This window comes from Cercospora kikuchii, assembly GCF_019650295.1.
Source record: "Cercospora kikuchii DNA, contig_00005, whole genome shotgun sequence".
Taxonomy (NCBI): domain Eukaryota; kingdom Fungi; phylum Ascomycota; class Dothideomycetes; order Mycosphaerellales; family Mycosphaerellaceae; genus Cercospora; species Cercospora kikuchii.
The window spans coordinates 757,551-776,533 of NW_025408586.1; the positions used below are offsets into that span (position 1 = coordinate 757,551).

At 53.5% G+C, this 18,983-nt stretch overlaps 7 protein-coding genes across 7 annotated transcripts; 4 read left to right on the forward strand and 3 right to left on the reverse strand.

Moving 5' to 3' along the window:
• Positions 1–467: 467 nt before the first annotated feature.
• CKM354_000808600 (uncharacterized protein) lies at positions 468–2,334 on the reverse strand (the record flags this gene model as incomplete). Its single annotated transcript, XM_044803454.1, has 4 exons — positions 468–676; positions 743–1,994; positions 2,059–2,240; positions 2,298–2,334. 4 exons carry the CDS (start codon positions 2,332–2,334, stop codon positions 468–470), a joined length of 1,680 nt encoding a protein of 559 aa, XP_044659389.1.
• Positions 2,335–3,194: 860 nt separating this feature from the next.
• On the forward strand, positions 3,195–4,166 carry CKM354_000808700 (uncharacterized protein; the record flags this gene model as incomplete). The annotated part of the gene is made up of 4 exons (XM_044803455.1): positions 3,195–3,270; positions 3,323–3,609; positions 3,661–4,087; positions 4,138–4,166. 4 exons carry the CDS (start codon positions 3,195–3,197, stop codon positions 4,164–4,166), a joined length of 819 nt encoding a protein of 272 aa, XP_044659390.1.
• Positions 4,167–4,642: 476 nt separating this feature from the next.
• On the forward strand, positions 4,643–5,502 carry CKM354_000808800 (uncharacterized protein; the record flags this gene model as incomplete). The annotated part of the gene is made up of 5 exons (XM_044803456.1): positions 4,643–4,752; positions 4,803–4,852; positions 4,912–4,955; positions 5,006–5,295; positions 5,346–5,502. The coding sequence occupies 5 exons, from the start codon at positions 4,643–4,645 to the stop codon at positions 5,500–5,502; spliced, it is 651 nt and encodes a 216-aa protein (XP_044659391.1).
• A 383-nt stretch (positions 5,503–5,885) lies between these two features.
• CKM354_000808900 (mitochondrial 37S ribosomal protein RSM7) lies at positions 5,886–7,031 on the forward strand (the record flags this gene model as incomplete). Its single annotated transcript, XM_044803457.1, has 2 exons — positions 5,886–6,155; positions 6,207–7,031. 2 exons carry the CDS (start codon positions 5,886–5,888, stop codon positions 7,029–7,031), a joined length of 1,095 nt encoding a protein of 364 aa, XP_044659392.1.
• A 627-nt stretch (positions 7,032–7,658) lies between these two features.
• On the forward strand, positions 7,659–9,572 carry CKM354_000809000 (uncharacterized protein; the record flags this gene model as incomplete). The annotated part of the gene is made up of 3 exons (XM_044803458.1): positions 7,659–8,023; positions 8,087–8,434; positions 8,486–9,572. 3 exons carry the CDS (start codon positions 7,659–7,661, stop codon positions 9,570–9,572), a joined length of 1,800 nt encoding a protein of 599 aa, XP_044659393.1.
• A 2,552-nt stretch (positions 9,573–12,124) lies between these two features.
• CKM354_000809100 (uncharacterized protein) lies at positions 12,125–13,595 on the reverse strand (the record flags this gene model as incomplete). Its single annotated transcript, XM_044803459.1, has 4 exons — positions 12,125–12,244; positions 12,295–12,345; positions 12,398–13,225; positions 13,278–13,595. The coding sequence occupies 4 exons, from the start codon at positions 13,593–13,595 to the stop codon at positions 12,125–12,127; spliced, it is 1,317 nt and encodes a 438-aa protein (XP_044659394.1).
• Positions 13,596–17,233: 3,638 nt separating this feature from the next.
• CKM354_000809200 (uncharacterized protein) lies at positions 17,234–18,365 on the reverse strand (the record flags this gene model as incomplete). Its single annotated transcript, XM_044803460.1, has 2 exons — positions 17,234–17,553; positions 17,612–18,365. The coding sequence occupies 2 exons, from the start codon at positions 18,363–18,365 to the stop codon at positions 17,234–17,236; spliced, it is 1,074 nt and encodes a 357-aa protein (XP_044659395.1).
• Positions 18,366–18,983: the final 618 nt, after the last annotated feature.

Sequence of the window (18,983 nt, forward strand, 5' to 3'; positions counted from 1 at the left end):
ATAGTGATGAATGATGTATAGGTAACAACGAAATTTACGAATTCATGCAAGATCTTTGCTTCATTGTGTATTTTGTGTCAAGGCGTAGTCGAACAATATTTCGCAGCGCAATGGTGATCTGTTGACTTGTGTGGCTTCCTTCATCAAGCTCTTGCTGTGTGATGAACAAGCATACCATATTTACCAGCCTTCGATTAGTTCCCTTAACCGTGGCTACCTCTGTATGCAACGACCTCTGAGTGCAAGCGCCTAACTAGATTGGCTCTCAATCTATAAGAAGCCTTGCTGATCGGCTTAGCGACCTGCGGTTCCACTCAGAGGTAGTTGCATTCAAAGGTATCCACAGTTATCACACGCGAAAAGAACAGGAAATGTCTTGCAAAGTAGGTTTCGTAAATTGTCTTTTTGAGGGGTATATACAATTGCTTGAGAAGACAATAGGTTCAGATTTAACGACATTTGATAGATCACGACTTCGTCGCACCATGCTTCTCAACCCACTCATCAATAAATCCGCGATAATCAGGAGGTCCATAAGGTTGAGTGAAATCCGCCCAACCATTCTTCCTATTTACCCTCAAACCGAGATCCTTCATCATCAAATCCGTGTATGGAATGGCATCAAATACGAAATCGGGAAGACTTGCTCCGTAACCGGTAGGATATCGCCATTTACCTGTGAGATCGCAAAGTTAGCTTGATGTTACAAGTATTGGTAAAGTCAGTGGACGGTAGTGCTTACCCCATTGTGTGTGCAGCATAATTTCCTTAGTGATGTCCTCTTCAGTTTCTGCCATGCGGTCTAGACGACCGTCGAGGAAAGCAGAAATCCAGAGAGCTTGGACGGAAGCGCAGATTGAAGTTGAGACAGATGAGACCATTCCAGCGAAGGCGATGTTGCGATCTTCGATGCGAGCGGGTGGGACCATGAATCGATAGAGGCGGAAAGGATCGTTTTTCGGCTTGAAATTGAGGGGAGGCTGGGCGCGAAGGCGGGGATATAGCGATAGGATCTTCTCGTCGTATTCCGTTGCGAGTTTAGATTGTTCGGGGCGAGGTTGTTTGAGACCGATGCCAGCTGTTCCGAAGTTGAGGAAGCGGATTGAGGGTTCTTTTCGCCAGCCGGTGGAGCAGACTAGAACGTCGGTTTGCAGTTCGGTACCGTCTGTCAAGTGTACTGTGTGGTCTGTGAGACGCTCGACGTCTGCGTTGTGCACGCGGACTTCGCCTCGCTTGATCATGTCGAAGAAGTCTTTGTCGTAGTTGTGAATGCTGAGGCCGCTTCCGATCCAGAAAGCTGGGTTCCAGGGCTTCATTTTGCCGAGCTCCTTATCATTGTCGTAGCCGTTTTGTGTGACAACTTCGCCGCTCAGTCCAGCCCAGAATTTGTCCACGATGAAACGTCCTACAGCTGTGCCGTGTAAGAAGTTCCTCAGCTTGCCTGCTAGCCAACCTGATTCGGATCCCCAAGGACATGGCGAGAAAAGCTGCATCCAACGCACGTGCAACAGTTGCTCAAGTCGTTTGCCTCCCATCACGTATGGGTACGATATCCACACTGGGCCATTGCCACTGGGTCTGATCACCAGGTCCACAGGCACGCCTTGCTCAGCGTACGCATAAGCTACATCAAATGCTGATTTGGCGCCTCCCACGACGACAGCGCGCTTCGATGTCTTGATTGTTTCTCCTTGGCGACAGAAGTCTTTGGCGTGGAAGTATGGTGCGTTGAATGACTCAGCTCCTGGGTAGATTGGGAAGTTGGGTGACGAGGTGAGTCCAGTCGCCACAATAACCTTTTTCGTTAGCACGCTTGTCTGCTTGTCGCCCGACTCCGTCTCCAGTTTCCAGCCGCCGTCTGAGGTTGGCTCCAGGGAATTTACTCTCGTCAGAAATCGTGTTCGTTCGAAGACGCCGAACTTCTTGGCGAAGTCTGTCAGGTATTTATGTAACACCTTGCCGGGAATGTGATCTGAGTGTGTGATGCCATATTCCTGCGGGTGTGCCAATGTTAGTGCATGACTCCGAGAGTGAGAATTCTCAAGCAGGCAAGCTTACCTCTGGCACCATAGGGAAGTCAGGATATTCATACGAGCCATGGAGGTTGTTTGATTTCAGCCCGTGATACAGGCGGTTCTCGCTCCATGTTCCGCCACAACTGCTTTCTGCTTCTAGGACGAGGATGTCTTCTGTGGGATGGAGCTCAATATACGTCTTCGCAGCCGCCAACCCAAACCAGCCTGCGAATCATATTCAGTATGTTGAATGCGTGAAACAATGGGGATTGCGTGACTGACCAGCTCCGACCACGACCATGTCATGTTGGTCAGCCATGTTGAGCACTCTAAATTATGATTGGGGCAAGTTCAGAGCTGAGGGCGAGATGAAAGGGTGTTCTTCTGAGCAATGTCTGTTCCGAGTCCCAATGGCCTTGATATCTACGCGTCGCCAGCCTGCTGCCTTTAGAATAGGATACAAGCCCGGATATCTGCCTCCTGGACTGATAAGAAACACGCGACGCAGCAGCCATGCCGCCGCTCTTCTTGAGGGGAAATCGCCTGGTTGGCATCTCGGCACACTCGGTAGAATCCTTTTCGGTGGGTGCAACTCGATTCCCAGTCCAGGCTGGCACAGGCGTGCTAGGGCAAAGCCAGAGTCCCAAGTGCGCGGTCCGTGATCCACTTCTGCGCTACCCCACTTCAATCTCGACTTCACCTCCAGTCGCTTCTCCAGAAGACACGGATCAGCGGTCGACCGTCGAACTCTGATAACAAAACGTGGTACCTGCAGGGCCAAGTGCTCCCTGCGATGCCAGCGGCAGAAGGCGCAGCTCTTCAGAGCGCGGTCCGAGTCACCTGTTTCTCATTGCCACTGCAGACCGCATTACAGGACTGTATCACGCCCGCAGGAATACGAACAGCCGCGAGACTCCGCGATAGCGAAACAGCGGCGTGAGATACTGTGGGAGCTGACGAGGAAGAGCAAATTGTTATAGCTGCCCGCCTTGGCCGACATCGGATCCTAGCTGCCAGTAGAGGAGGAAGCATTTGAGATTCCATCCAAATTCGACACATTGAATCAAGAAGAAGTGGGGCCGTACCGCAAGAATCTTACAAAGAACAGTCCGGACGATAGACATAGACCGGTTTGCACCTCTTGACTTTCCCAGAATCACAATCCGACTCTCAGAAGACATGGCAGCAAGCATTGCATCGAAGTTCTCGTTGAAGGGCCGCAACTATGTGGTGACTGGAGGTGCCATGGGCATTGGTATATATGGTCGCAATACTGTGCACTGGCCTCACTTCTGACTTGTGTGCAGGATACAGCATCACAAAAGATATTGCAGACGCTGGTGGCAACGTTGCAGTCATCGATCTGCGAGACACCCCTTTGGAGGATGTCTTCGGCTTGGCCAAGCAATATGGAGTGAAGGCAGAGTATTTCCAGGCAGATGTCAGCAACGAATCGCAATTGACCTCGGCCTTCGAGAAGGTGGTGCAGTCATTCGGCACGATCGATGGCATTGTAACAGCGGCTGGTATTGCCATTGACAAGCCGTTCGTGGACCAGAAATGGGAAGAGGTCGAAAAGGTGTTGCAGGTTAACGTAAGTCTTGACTCCAGAGGGCGACTTCCAGCTCATACTCACACCATATAGACCCTCGGCTCCATGTTTGCAGCACAACTCGCAGTGAAGCAAATGCAGAAGCAAGGCACGCCAGGCAGTGTCGTGTTCATCGCCAGTATTACAGCACATGTCAACCTCCCAGGCTACCGAATGGCAGGCTACAACTGTTCCAAGGGAGCCATAAAGATGCTTTCGCAAGTGCTCTCTGCAGAGCTTGCACCCAAAGGCATCCGTGTGAACTCGATCAGTCCGGCTTTCATCGAAACGAATCAGACGCGAGGTGCTCGTGAGCACACGACAAAAGCGTGTGGCGACCTCATGCAGACTGCTCCTCCGATGGGCCGCATAGGACAGCCTGATGAGGTCTCGCCTGCAGCAATCTTCTTCTTGAGCGATGCAGCGGCTTATGTCACAGGTGCTGATATTCTCGTGAGCGGTGGTATCCACACAGGCAGAGGTGAGTTTGATGGTATCTTCCTGGCAGGCGGTGTACTGACTGTTTCTCAGGCGGAGACTACGACATGTGTGCGCAATAGAAATGATAGACAAGATATACTCCCAATCAACATGGATTTCCAAGTTAACAGCATTGCCTCGCTCAAGTGGAATCTTGGAATTGTGGCACTGGTCGGGACACTGTCTCCTGCACAAGAGTCGAACATCTCACGGCCGAAGGTTACACAACCTGAGATCTCATTTAATCATCCGAACACAACGCAGAGCAAACTTGATGACACAACTCCATTTGTTCACACCTGCATATTGCAGCTTGGTCCCACCTGCCTCGCATGCTCGCGTAACGCCAGTCTCATGTGATTGGTCCCTGCCAATATCCACCTGCTGACCGTGCTTGGCAGGATTCCATCCTTCAAGCCTCGATTGACTTCTTTCCCTGCTCGGCGCCGAAATATTAGTCCTTGCCAATGCGATTGTGCTTTTGATGACCTCTCGCACCTGTTCTTGTTGTGTCTTCTACCTTGAATCTGCCCGACCAAGCTCGTAATCAACAAACATGGCGGACTTCGACTGGAAACGCGAACGGAAGGTCATTCGCGGCCCTTTCCCTTTCTTCGACGACACGATGATTTTCGAGCTGTTGGATGTGGATGAGAGCGAAGCGACGTGAGTTTGCTTCATGTGATCGTGCGAGAGCTTCGCTGATGGAAATACAGAGCTTTGATGCGGATAACTTACAAGGGCAATGACCCGCTGCTTAAGAAAGGCTAGCAATGACTTGGGCAATCAACTCTTCATGGACAGAGGCTGATCTGATCTGATCAGGCCGTGGTCACCCACTCGTACCGCCTTTGCATCTGCACTTTAAGGTAGACAGTTTCACAACGTCTTCGCAGGGGCAGTCGCTGAGCAACTATAGCAAACCGAGACCTTCAATGTGATTCAAGGTGAGATGGCAATCGTGACCGGATGGGGCGAAGAAGAAAAGATCCTTCGTCCAGATAACACGCCCTTCGATGTCATACCCATGCTTCCGCATACGCCTTACTGCTATGGGGGCGACCAGGATACCATTGTCCTCATCCGAGCACATCCAGCTGCCGAAAACGATCCATTGGGCGCAGTGTTCTTCGAGCACTTATTTCGGCTGCTGGACGAAGCACATAGGGCTAAGAAGGCACCCGATGGGATTCAAGTCATGGTGATGCAGTAAGTGAAGCCGAATTCTGCGGTCAGGTGTTTAGCTGACTTTTCGCCAGACACGCTACCGATTCCGCACTTGTCATGTTGCCTTCTCATGCATGGCTTGGTAGCCTGCGTTGGCGAATACCATGGCTATTCCAAGCTGGCCTGGCGAATCTTGGGTGGCTGATGGGCTATACGCCAGAGATCAAGAGATTTATGCACGTGGATTGAGCGAGCGATTATGCAGTTGAACGGGAAACAAGTCAGACTCCCAAAGCCATATGAGAAAGCATGCTCAGATCTGAGTAAAACAAACTGCTCGCGCGGTAGTGCATCTCTTGCCATCAGGACGCGCCCAGTGGCGCCGTTGGTTTGCACTGCCGGTGTCGTACTTAGATCACTGCATGCTATATCAGGTCGTTATCGTGCATCGCGTTGTGCTTGACAGTGACTGCCTCCATCTGCATTCCATCGCGGATTCCATCGTGAGAGCATTGACTTCGTCACTTTTGGAGCTCGGTCTTGGCACCTTGGCTTCTCCGATGATCTCCTCCCTGCACGCCTTCACGTCAGTTGGACGGCAGAGCATCACGCTGCCATTGAACAACATCACCATGCCTCCCTCCATCAATCCATTCCCGGTGCTACGAACAGTCGCCTTGCGACCGCGACCAGCCGTCATTCGGCGCGGCAACGTCGCGGCGGGCGTCGTGGGCCGCCGCACATTCGCGGACAAGAGCAAAGATGTACCAGAAGCAGAGCAGGGAGCAGTGGGGCCCAACATGCAGCAGGCAGAGCACGTCAGTGAGGAGGCAGCGAAGATGGCCAAAATTCAGGGCGGCGAAGGACCAGATATTGAGGGACAAGGAACGCCCGTGCAAGATGTGAGTAGAAGATGCTGATAAGGCACACGTGCATAGACTGATAGGATACAGATCTTGAAGGAGGAAAAAGAGACCAGGAAGAATGCACCACAAGTCCTCAAGGAGGATGTCAAAGCAGGCAACACTACCAAACCTCAGACCAGGCAATTCTCGACGTATGCGCGCAGACGACTGGAAATGCAGTCGACCTCTTACGCACCGCCTGAGATGGAACAGTCATTCGCAGCGACATCCTACGCGCCCTCTCAGACTGCCGCCGATCACACCGCCAACACGCAGTCCGTCGCTGACGTCGAACCAAAAGGCCACAAGTTCCCGCTCCCACCCATCCCACTTCCGCGAGAACTGGTCAAAGATCACAGGTACGACCCAGTCGTCAATCAAGTTACCAACCTGCTCATGAAAGACGGCAAAAAGTCTGTAGCCCAGCGCAACATGTCCGTCATCCTCAACATCCTTCGCACCGCACCGGCACCTACATACAATGCGAACCGACCTTTACTACCAGGCGCACCACCCGCATCGCATCTTCCATTGAACCCCGTACTTTACCTCACGCTTGCTGTCGACAGCGTCGCACCTCTGCTCCGAATTCGATCGCAAAGAGGTGCGGCCGGAGGTGGTGTTGCGCTGCAGATTCCTGTCCCACTTGGCCTCAGGCAGAGGAGAAGGACAGCGTTCATGTGGATTTTAGATGCGGCGGTGAAGAGGAAAAGTAAAGGTTCAGGCAATGACATGTTTGCGACAAAAGTTGCCGATGAGATCATTGCTATTGTGGAAGGGAGAAGCTCTGTGTGGGAAAAGAGGACGGCGGTACACAAGCTGGCGACAACTGCAAGAGCAAACTTGAACTACAGTATGCGCGGTAGACGATAAGCGCGCAGGAGGAAGACCAGAGCGAATGTAACAATGTAACCAACACGCCTAGAGCAATAATCCCGGCTGGATAAATTCACAAGAGTGACGAATTGACCAGGCAATACTTTTGGAAGTATTCGCTGTGACGAAGCAGCTACCGCCCAGGCTCGAAGCCATAGACGCTTGCTCGGGGATAAGCTTCTGACTCCTGGTGCTTAACCACGACGACTCATCGTCGACACATTGTTGATTCGCGAGATTAAGTAATGATCTGCGGAAAATAGTGGTGAACTGATCCTGCGGAGGACAGATGACATTCAACCGGCACCGAATTCTGCCTACAAACGACCTCTTGGGGCCGAAAGTCCGTTGTGGCTGCAAGCCATCTCGCATGGCTCGGGCGTTCTTTGCGGACCGGCCGAGGAATGCGCAACTTTCATTGGCTCCTGCAGGTCCAGAAGCACATGGCAGCGGTGGTTCGGCCGACCAGTTCGTTGACAGGAATCCAGATCGTGCACCCGCGAGACATTGTCTGTGTACATTATAATGTAGTCACCTCTGCTCAGCAAACACAGTTCCCTATCGTCGGCGCAACGAACGTTACACTCGTGCAACTAACACGTTCAAACGTTCTTTCCGACAACAATGGCGACCGTTCCAGCAGCCACTCCTTTGGAGACTACAGCACCTCTACCACAGCCAATAATCATCACCAAACCGGAAGAAATCCACGAGAAAGCCGAGAGCGTTACGTCGAGTGACGACGAGGGCCACGAGAAATCACATCAGCACAATGACGCATCAGCGAACAATGATGATACCAATGGCGACAACCTCACACGAGAACCTTCATCGGCGCCGTCAGAGGTGTATCCGGAAGGCAAACAAGTCGTTCTCGTTATGATCGCAATCCTGCTCGCTGTCTTCCTAATGGCCTTGGACCGAACAATCATCGCCACGGCAGTCCCTCAAATCACCAACGACTTCCACTCACTCGACGATATCGGATGGTTCGTGAAACTTGCCACACTCTTGAAACAAATTTCGATCTGACTGACACCTTTGACTGCCAGGTATGCAAGTGCATTCATGCTCACAGCCTCATGCTTCCAACTCCCCATCGGCAAAATCTACACGTTCTACTCCCCGAAATGGGTCTTCCTCACCGTCATCGGCATCTTCGAAATCGGTTCCACGATCTGCGGTGCAGCACCCAATTCCGTTGCTTTCATTATCGGAAGAGCGATTGCCGGAGTGGGTTCCGCGGGGATAATGTCCGGAGCCATTATCTTGATGGTCAGTGTCGTTCCGTTGGCGAAGCGTCCAGTGTACCAAGGATTCTTTGGAGCGGTTTTTGGCGTGGCTTCTGTGATCGGACCTTTGCTTGGTGGAGCTTTCACTACAGAGGTGTCTTGGAGATGGTGAGTATGATTTTTCAGTTGATTCGTGAGGGTTTTGCTGAGTGATGCTAGGTGCTTTTACATCAATCTCCCCATCGGTGGGGTCGCGATGCTTGTGATCTTTTTCATCCTTAAGGAAACACCTGCAGCACAACCTGATCTCACTTTCCGACAACAGCTGGCGCAACTTGATCTCCTCGGCGAGCTGTTTCTGCTGCCCAGCATCATCTGCCTGCTTCTGGCGCTACAATGGGGAGGTGCTACCTACCAATGGAGCGATGGGCGCATCATAGCTCTATTCGTCGTGTTTGGCGTGACGCTCATTGCTTTCATCGCCGTCCAGATATGGAAGCCAGAAACCGCTACTATCCCCGGCCGAATCGTCAAGAACAGGAGTATCATGGCCGGAATGTTGTTCGTCTTCTGTCTGGCTTCTGCCATGATGATCTTCGTCTACTACGTACCCATCTGGTTCCAGGCTGTTAAAGGCACGACAGCAGTGCAAAGTGGAATCGATACAATCCCGATGGTGCTCTCCCTAGTCGTTGGAGCCATCTCGTCTGGACAGCTGATCGGCCGCTTCGGTTACTACACGCCATTCGCCATGGCAGGCTCTGTCCTCATGCCCATCGGCGCGGGTTTGATGACGACCTGGAACCTTTCGACGACCAGTGGCTACTGGATCGGCTACCAGGTTCTGTTCGGTTACGGCATTGGCGTCGGCATGCAGCAGGGTGGCATGGCCGCGCAGACTGTCCTCAACAAAAAGGACGTCCCGACTGGCGTATCCCTCATGTTCTTCGTGCAACAGCTCGGCGGAGCCATATTTGTATGCGTTGGCCAGAATGTCTTCAACACGTCGCTCATCAACGGCCTCATAAGGCTCGTCAAGGACCTCGACCCAATGCAGATCGTCAACACCGGAGCCACAGAAATCAGAGGCATCGTACCAGAGGGAGAACTCGAACAGGTTCTTGTGATATACAATGGAGCCCTTCGACAAGTCTTCATCGTCGGCGTCATCGTGGCTGCACTTTCGGCGCTGGGGTCTTTTGCATTGGAATGGAGAAGTGTCAAGGGCAAACAGGGCCCGACAGAAAAGAAGAGCAACGACAGTGGGAAGAAGCGAACAGAGACTTCTGCGGCAGAAAAAGTCTAGCAGTTCTAGACGTATGCTTCAGTGTGTGGACTTGTTGTACTTTTAGCGATGATACCCAGCTCTGGCAGAGTTAGCATACATGCAGACGGAGAAACGAATAACATAGTATTGAGAACCATTTCGACTTAACGTTTATTGCATATGGTCGCAAGCCCAGACTGGTGCTTTTGCCGTGCGCAATCTCTCTTGTCATAGTCCTATACGATGTGTAGAATCGAATCTAGTGGTGGTGGTTCACCTGCTTCATCATTACCGTTCGATGTTGTGCTGCAGAAAAGTTCGCTTCTGTCAGATTTGCCTGCGTGGAAACTTCTGTGAATCAATCCGCTGATCGTTTCGGCAAATGTCTTTCTTGGCTTGATCAGACGTCAATGGATATGAGTATCTCGAAATGTTGGACCCCTCAGGCCTTCGCTCGTTGTTTGTCGTCATGCGTGTCCCAGGCTCGGTCGGGTTTGATGCGTGACGCTTTTTCTTCGCCTGAATATGATTCAGATTTTAGCATACAACAGCCTGACCCGCCTGGTAGGCACAAGACAAGAACTATGCCTTCCCGTGCATCTGTTGCACAGCTCCACCTTTCCAACGCAGGTACCGCGTGGTCTTTAGTCAATCTTCTCCCCCATCGGTCATTTTCCCGCTTGCGGCAATGCAAGACATCATCAACTAGGAAGTCCGTTCTTGGAAACCGTCCATAACGTAACGCCGTAGTGTTTCAAGTCCTCGTCAGCGTCTACCGGTCGTCGTGCAGCTACTTGGTGGCCGTTGATCGTAGCGGTGAGCGTTTCTGCCTGCTTGCCGCGAACTATTGCTGAACTCCTGTTATAGGAAGCGAAGTTTCGACCCTGACGCTGAACTTGAACCTGACGACGTCGCAGCATGACAGAACTCAGTCTCGGAGAATTTCTGGCACTTGCGACGTGGGGCGGCATGGGGTCAGAGCGGAGCGGATCGATCTTGTTGCCGCTCAGCTGGGCCGGCCTGCTGCTTGCTCCAGCCACAGACAAAAAAGCACCCGTCGTATATGTAGGTCGGAAAGTCAACTTCATCAATCATTCAAGTTTTTTGACTCCATGCCACGGCTGTCTGGCCGCGCGGTGCCATGTGGTATGTGTCAGGTTTCTTGCTGGTTTTGTGGCTCAAATCACGCGTGAACCGGAAAAACTTCGTCGTCCGGTGGTTGTTTTTTGTCATTGTTTGATGATTGATTGCAGAAAAGGTACTTGTTAGGCAAGAGTCTCCCTGTCAACAGCTCGGTCGGGGCGAAGTCTATAACCGACTATTGCGTGCTCGAGACCGGGTTCTTGACTTGCAGACGCGTTCATGCCTGCAAGATGGAATGCAAGGTTGTGGCGGCCATTGAGTCGGAATGCCGGGAGCTAGTAGCTGTCGACTAGCTTGGCATTTTCGGGAGGACTTCTGTCGGTTGCTGGAAGCCGATATCCTTCTAGCGCGCAGCGTTCCAGTGACAGCGAATCATGGACGTTGGGCACTGCTCTGAAAAGCGTGCATGAGACCTATGTTTACTAGCACAACCTGGACGGAAGAACGACGACGAACCTTGCGCAGGAATTCCAACCTAGGGCTCCATCTTTGCCCTTCTTTATTAACCTTTTGCTCTGTGAGCGGTGCTGTGACTGCTGTCGCTAACAGTCTGTACCTATGCGGCGCCAGCACGGAGCTCACACGCTATTGACAGCTCATCACAGCTTTCAACCACACGTCACAGGATGACATTTTCGCTCTAGAAGCGACTAGCTGCAGGTCTGGACTTGCTCGACGCATGTATTCTCAACGCGCGGCGATTTACCTTGACAGTGTTGCATGCCAAACATCGCAACTACAGTACCATTACAGCAGTTGCTGTGGCTGAGAGCTGTCACCCAGCGAGGCTGGAGAGGGGTCAAAGACCAACCGATCATCGATCACTGCCGGACGTTGAGCCTACATACTTCCCTACCACCACAGACAGCACAGCTTTATTTAGGTGATGCTTTAGGTGTTGCTTTCTTTCGACAGGACGTAGGCTCAATGAATCTTCTTGACTGCAGCATCTGAAACACAGAAAAGCGCCTCAATCCTAGGGAGACAGCTCTATCTTTACAGCCTTTCCATGGCCTTACTCGTCCTCGGCATCCACTCCGAGGGCCTTCTCGGCAAGCTTCGTTCCTAAGCTTTACTCTTGATATCAAATCTTGGAACAAGTTGTGATAGCACAGCGGAGTGGTTGCCGCTTACGGATTCTTGGACGTGACAATTGGTTGCAAGGTTGCGACTGCACATTTCGTGGGTCAGTCATCCATACATGTCCTTTCAGCAAATTCGTGTGTTCTTTGAAGAGTGTTGCCATTGCATTTGATATCCAGTATCGCCCCAAGCCTGATCATGCCATGTTTGTTCGCTGTGTCTTTCGTCTGTGTCTTCGTCGCCCATCCTATGTTTTCAGGTGTCATTGCGCCGTAAAGTCCCAGCCGTCTACCCTATCTATGAAACAATGAAACTTGAACAAGAATGAAGTAAAAGTACAAATGAACGGAAGTAAAATCAGCGGCTCAGGAGTCGCAGTCCCGGCTGCTCCCCCGGCTTTTCTCGCGCTTGTCGCGTAGCTCTGGGCAACGCCGGCGGTGGTTGATGAACCAGTTGCTGACTTGGGTCATACTGATTCCCGTAGCCTGTGCAGTGTCAACATATGCGATGTAAATCGGGGGTCTGAACAACGAACGTTGGAAAAGATGGCCTTCTGCTCCTCGCTGGGATATGGGTTCGCTATGTTCTGCTTGGCCATTAGCAAAGGAACTCGCAAGTCGGGGTTCAGGGGAAAGTACCTGATCAAACCAGGTCTTCATAATTTCTGTTGACTGTTTCGGCAAATTACTTCTCTTTCTTGCCTTGCCATGCTGGTATTCGTAGTGGCTCGGCGTAAAGAAGGGAGGCACACTGCTCTGGTAGGGGTGGGATGGAAAGCCGATCGGACGAGGCTGTTGTCCCTCTGGTCTTCCATATCTAGCACTGTCTCGTTGATCATTGTAGACGTCTCGCGTCTGCTGCGCATAATGTCCTGGTCTGGACGGTTCTCGTTCGTAAGTTCGTGGTGGGTACATGCCGTAACTGCTCACAGAGGAGCGACGCGAAGTCGGGCGGTCGCTGGACTGCCCGAAGCTTTCTCTGATTTGTCGTGTGAATGGATCTGGTGCGGTGCCAGTGAAAGGATTGACTCGTGGGTATGAGGGTTCAAGCATTGTGGTTGTAGGCGTTTGTTCTGGGGTTCGGTAATGGCTGGCACCGCTATCATAGATTTGACGTCCGCTAGCGGACTTCGGAGGCTGACAGTGCGCTCCCCAAGGTGGACTGTTCACAGCGTGAATGTTCGTTCGATGACTGTCGCTCGTCTCCATTGGTGGAAATTGAGACATCGACGAGCGCGAAGAGGGCGCATGAGGGTTGGATTCTAATGCCGCTGTGGGCGCGAAACGTGGGCCAGCCATCGCAGGTTCGGGGAACCCAATAGATCCGGTGCGCTGCTTCTTGTTGGGATACAAAGAAGGTGGTTTGTACGTAGATGTGATGTAGGATGGCTCTCGTGGAGCCAACTGACCGGGACTTCCGCCCGGACTGGGTGTCCTAGGAGGGCTCGAGATGTTGTTACCGAGGACCTGCTCAGAAGTCAGTATCACGTTGGTCACGCTCCACAAGCTTCTAACATACTGTCTTGAGAGGAGGTAGTGATGGCTTCTGCCCGTCACCATTCTGGTAAGGAGGAGAGTGAGGAGCGTTGGTATTGCGGCTGTCTCGACGAGCATGAGTAGGTCCGTCGGGTTTTCCTATCGACCTTTCGCCAAAGTACGGGCGCGTGAGAAGTGGCCCGTTGTCGTACGCAGTGTCCAAGGCTTCTTTGCTACTGCGCGACGCTTCTGGAGTCGGTAGACGTGGTGAGCGGTATCTCCGATCTCTCGACTGGTAATGTCGCTGATATGGCGTCCCTTCGTTCAGTGTGAGGCTTTCCATAACGACAGTGTCCGGCATGTCCAGACGTTGGTGTCGATTAGTGAGCAGCCAGTGTATATCGAGCAAAGGTCTGATAGTTGACGACGCCGAGGTGACGTGCGACTGCTTTGACAAATCGGCGACCACAGACGCCAGGAGGGCTAGCAGCAGCTTTTGAACAAGTTAGATCGTTCGAGTTAGCCTGGAGCATCGAGCGTTAAGGTTGCTTCAATCGTTGTTCGGTAAGCGCTTCGCTCATGCTTAATAAAGAGGAGAACTCTCGAGACAGCAGCTTGGCCAGGGTCAATGTTTGGAGAGGCCAATAATGGGTCCTCGTGCGGGACTCGACTAGGAGTACACAACGGGAGCAGTGCTCCTGCTCAAGGCCTGTCGAGAGTGAACCAAGATCCGACGCATTGGCGTTCAGCGTGCATAGAGTCGCGGGCGGGTCCTGCAAGTGATCAGGATCTGCCTGACGGACTTTGCCCGTCGCACTCATGCGGCGACGAAACACATTGCGCAAATGATGCAGGCAAGGGTGCAGCACTTTCCAGGATGCTGAGATAGACTACTTTCACGATCCCGTGCGTACCCTCTTGAGATGCCGGACCAGTCCCAGCTCCCAGCTCCCATTCACCGGCCCGCATGGCGCATGTCCCATGCAGTGGCCGGGCGTCATAGCCCGTTACCTGAACCAGACAAGTGACCTGTTGACACGCGCTTAGTGCTCCAGAGGCAACGGACCCGCCGAGCTAGGGACAGTGCCAACTTGGGGTATCGCAACACTGTATAGTGCGATGGTATCAGCCCGGATGACCATCCCTGGCCACGAGATCCAACTTGGCGGTCAGTCGGAAGGGTGCTTGAGGCGCAGACAGCGCAGCAGTGTGCGTCGCGGCGGCAGCAGCAAGAAAGTGGGGAGGCTATACAGTTCGCAGTATACCACGATGCCTGGTTTCCCTCGCGCGATGCCAGGCCCGTCACAGACGAATCTCTAAGCCTAACCTTAAACCACTGACAGCTGAAAGATGAAAGAATGACTGTGGCCGCGTGTGGCTGCAAGAGGCATTGATCGCCCACGAGCGCGGCAGCCGGACTGATTCCTGGCGGCCGTCTATCTTCGGCCTGCCACTGCGCCGTGGTGAGCAGCGTGTGCTTCCCTGTCAGAGCCGCCACGGCCGCGAGCGAGCACGCCGCACGACTCGAGCATGCCCGCTGCCGCCGTGCTGTGGGCGAGCGGTGAGTGCGCAATAGGCCGCTCTGCGAGATGCCTTCTAATGAGCTTGTCGTCCCGACTGCAGCGTGCAATTAATGATGAACCCGGAACTCTGCCAATGAGTGCAGCGCGTTGTTGCATATTGACGATCCAGTGAAGACTCGGCTGCCACATGATCGGCATGTGGCCCAAATGATGAACCCACAAGATGGCAACACGCCCGGCTCATCAAGACTTGTCAGCCCGGGTCCCAAGTGCACTTACTCCACATGGCAGCGCCGTCCACTATGCGATGATGACAGGCACAATCTCACCCGCCCGTGGCAGCGTGCGTGCATTCGAAACAGGGCCCGTTGTGCTCACGCCCCCCAACTCTCAGGGCCCGCTGTACGAACCTCTCCAGCGGGCGCGGTGTGAAGGACCTTGCTTGCTCCCACGATGAACAGGCTCGTTCCGAAGGAATTCGGGGCCCTCTGGGACTTTGACACATTGCAGGGTTCGTTGCGTAACAGACGGGCGTGCCAGGTCCGCGGGCGGCCTCGACGAGCGATGCGGTCGTCGCCGTCGTGGGCTGCAGAGGAGGCGCTCCCACCGCCCCGCGACGCCAGGTTCGCGCAGGCAGAGGTCGCCGCGCCGCCATGAGGTGACGTGCCCGGTCTTCGCGGTGGGCGCTAATGCCGTTGACAGCAGCGCAGCGGCGTGACAGGTCGGCAGAGGCAGAGGAGGTGTGCGAGGAGGTGTGCTGATTGGACGCGGCGTAAATGGGAAGAGGTCCATCTCAAACGTTGCAGCGCTGTGCTGCCTGACGACGGCAGCGTGATTGGCAGCAGGGATTGAGGCGAAATGTCGCGTTCCCAACTCCACGGACCCGCGACATCCAGCAGCACCTCTGATGAGATGAGATGCTGCATCGGGCCTTTATCACACGCAAGAGCCATGGCTGCTGCAGTCGCTGGAGCTTCGCCACCCACGCTGTCGCCGCCCCGCTCCGCCGCCTTCCCGCCGCGACGCTGCGCTGGGAGACAACAACGTGGCCGATGGGCTGTCCTCGTCGTCGTCCTGCAGAAGCGGCGCCTGGTTGCTTGGCGCACAAATCGACGAGCGTGCCCGCCTGATGGCCACAGGCATTCGCCCTCAGCACCGTCTGGATGCATTCCGCACTTCCGCCGCCCTGTCAGCCAACAAGAGCTCGACCGAGCATCTGCGAGATGTGCAGTGCATGCCTAGGTCGCCAGCGCCCTGGGTGCGAGAATGCTACCGCTCGACCATGCTGTGGCCAAATGTGGCGGCGAGCACGCCAGCTCCTTTGCTGCCCGAACAATCTATCTCTGCTGCCCTTTAGATTGCACGTCATGTGCGATGCACCACATCTCTGCGACCGCTGCACCAGCGAGCTGCACGCTGCCGCCCATCGACGCATCATCGACGGCTCGGGAGCCTCGATGCACTCCTCGCAACCGCGCTCCAGGTAATGGGGGCGCGAGTGCATCTTCCCCTTTCGCGCAACGCCGAAGCTGGGGCATGTGGGACGAGAATCGACTTAATATATCCTCCCCTCGCGCGCCATGCAATGCAACCAACGACATGTCCGGGAACGGCCCGGATCTGCCATCTTGGTTCGGATCATTGTGATCTGGTGTATGGTCCTGGCACGGTGGGACCGCCCACGGACCAGGAATCACTCCTCCGCCTCGCTGCGACTGGTTCGCAGCATTCCCACCACTGCGGCACTGGGGTTGGTGCGAGGTGCACAGTTGCCACTCGCTTCAGCGCTGTGCGATGCAACGCCTTGTGAATTCAAGTCAACATTGGTCGACGGACATGTTACAGAGTGGTAGCGCAAGCAGCAAGGCGCAACCTCAGGATAAGGCGAACATAGTTGACTCCAACGAGAGGCATCTTGGACTTCGCCCTCGTGTTACCATGCCGACTTAAACGAGCATGTCACCCGACGGAGCAGAGTCTCCGCTCTGAGTTCTGGACGCCGCCGTGTTCCTGATAGGCTACCGACCGTTTCTCCTCGATCATATGCCATGTTGTGGACAAGGGCACGGCGTGTCATGTCATGATCCAAACTACTGCTCCATACAATGGGAGTCTGATGAAACCGCAGCTCGTGTCGAGTGCAACATGGCAGACGCCACGCTAATATGCGGTCTGGACAACCGGGTGGGCGAGCAGACCCACGAACGCTTGCCACGGGAATTGAGCTATAGCAGCCGTCATATCTCGCCATCTGTCCACGGCAAGCAGAGCGACGAGAGCACGCAGGAGATGTTATGAGCAGGCTTGGAGTGCATCATTGAAACGCCTCCCGAATATCTACGTCTAATCTGATGTATTGTTATAGGTGCCGCGCGTCACACAGTCCGGCAGACCGCTATTCCCAACTCCATCGCTATGCTCTTTCCAAGGTCGTATCATTCATCAAGCGTTACATTCGTCACGAAACATTCGTGTCTCACAACAAGATCCAAGCAAGCAAGGCCACGCTGAAGCCCAAATAAACTGTCGATATCCTGTTCATCGCTGGCACACTTCCCGAAGTCTCGCTCAGCAAAGCGGTGGGTACCGTTGTCCGACCCGTTGCGGTGATGCCATTCAATGTGTCCACAGCCTCGATAGCCGGACCAACGTTGAAAAAGTCAACTAGAAAAAAGTTGGGCGCTCTGCCGTAGAGAGCGGTACAGTCTGATGCTGCAGTGCCGAGGGTGCCCACGCCACTGCCAGGAGAGTTCGTGACTGGCGTATATGTCTCGTTCGGACTTTGAATCCCTGTGACTAATGGTAAGCAGACACGTCGAGGATAATTCTGGGGAACCCATCATATCGCACTCACCGAACGCTTGATTCTCGTAGAGAAAGTGGTTTACCAGCGTCATGTAACCATTGGAGACCGCTGTTGCAGCTTGGTTCGCGAGGCTCGATGGTCGGCTCACTTGGCAGGAGAAGTCGGTAGGCGCAGAATTGTCGTAGTCATTCTCGACAATATACGTGAATTCGTTCATCAAGTATGTCGCTGCAGCATTATCACTGAGGCTCGCTACGAAGTTCATCGATCGCGTTCCAGCGCTGATCAGAGTCTGCAGTGTAGGCCAATCGCTGTGCGCGGTGGTGTTGGTCGGCGTGTATGCATACTGATCCATACCAGAAGCAGTGTAAGCAGCCCCAAGCTCGCTGGCAGATGCACTCGCTCCATTCACAAGCAAGATTGTAACCACATCATTGGGATTCGCATCCATCCAGGTTTTGATCTCAGTCAGCCAGCTCTCAAGTGTCCCAGCGTCGAGCAGTGAGCAGCTCGTATGGCACACATGGAGGTCGGAAGAGGTGTCGTTGGGGGTCTGTACTTGTGCAGAAACCAGTCGGACGCCAGCAGCTAATTGTGTGGTAGTGTTGTAGAATTGGTTTCCGGATGTGGAGAAGCTGGTCGTTTCATCGCGGAGAAATGGACTGTTGTGTGCTCCAAGGTAATTTATTTTCGAGTATGACCTTTCGCAGAGATCCGGGCTGTTGTTGCATGCTGTTTGTGCTGCCACTGTGTGGAGCGTTAGACTGCTGAAGAGAACCGATTGCCAGAGTTGTTTGAACATGATTTTGTCTTGGCCTGCGGGGCTACTTGACTTCCAGCACTTCGACTTGAATGGAAAGATTGCCGCTCGTGATCGACCCGATTCTGCTATACAAGCGACTGACAATTGCGAACTCAAAAAGACAGAAACGCCATGGATGTTGATGCAAGATGGCGAGAAAATGTCAAGAACATACGGTCAAATAGCGACAGTCCCTCCTGCCGCAGTGCTGCATCTTACCTCACTATGTGGGTAGCGGGAGGCGAATGAGCTTTCCATTTGGTGTACTCGTCAGCAGCTCTGTGACGACCAAGCTGTTACGTCCTGCCGGTCCGTTGGCAGCCTAACCCTAATCTAATATGGGGGTGGCCTAGGAAGTGTCGATCCTCGCAATGTCCTCGTGGTATATCAGAGAAGGTCCTGAAAGGTTTGTAACATAACCCCAAGAGAGTTGTATTGAGTTGAGCACGAGGCTCCTATCCTACGGTAGGGAGCGTCGTCTATATAGTTCCTTGTTACCTATGTGATCATCCTGATCACTGCGACCGCAGTGACCCGAGTGATCACTCCGTTCACTCTGCTCGTTCTGCTCACTCCTTGGCGAGTGAGCACGGCTCCTCCCGTGTTCGTTTCTCTCCT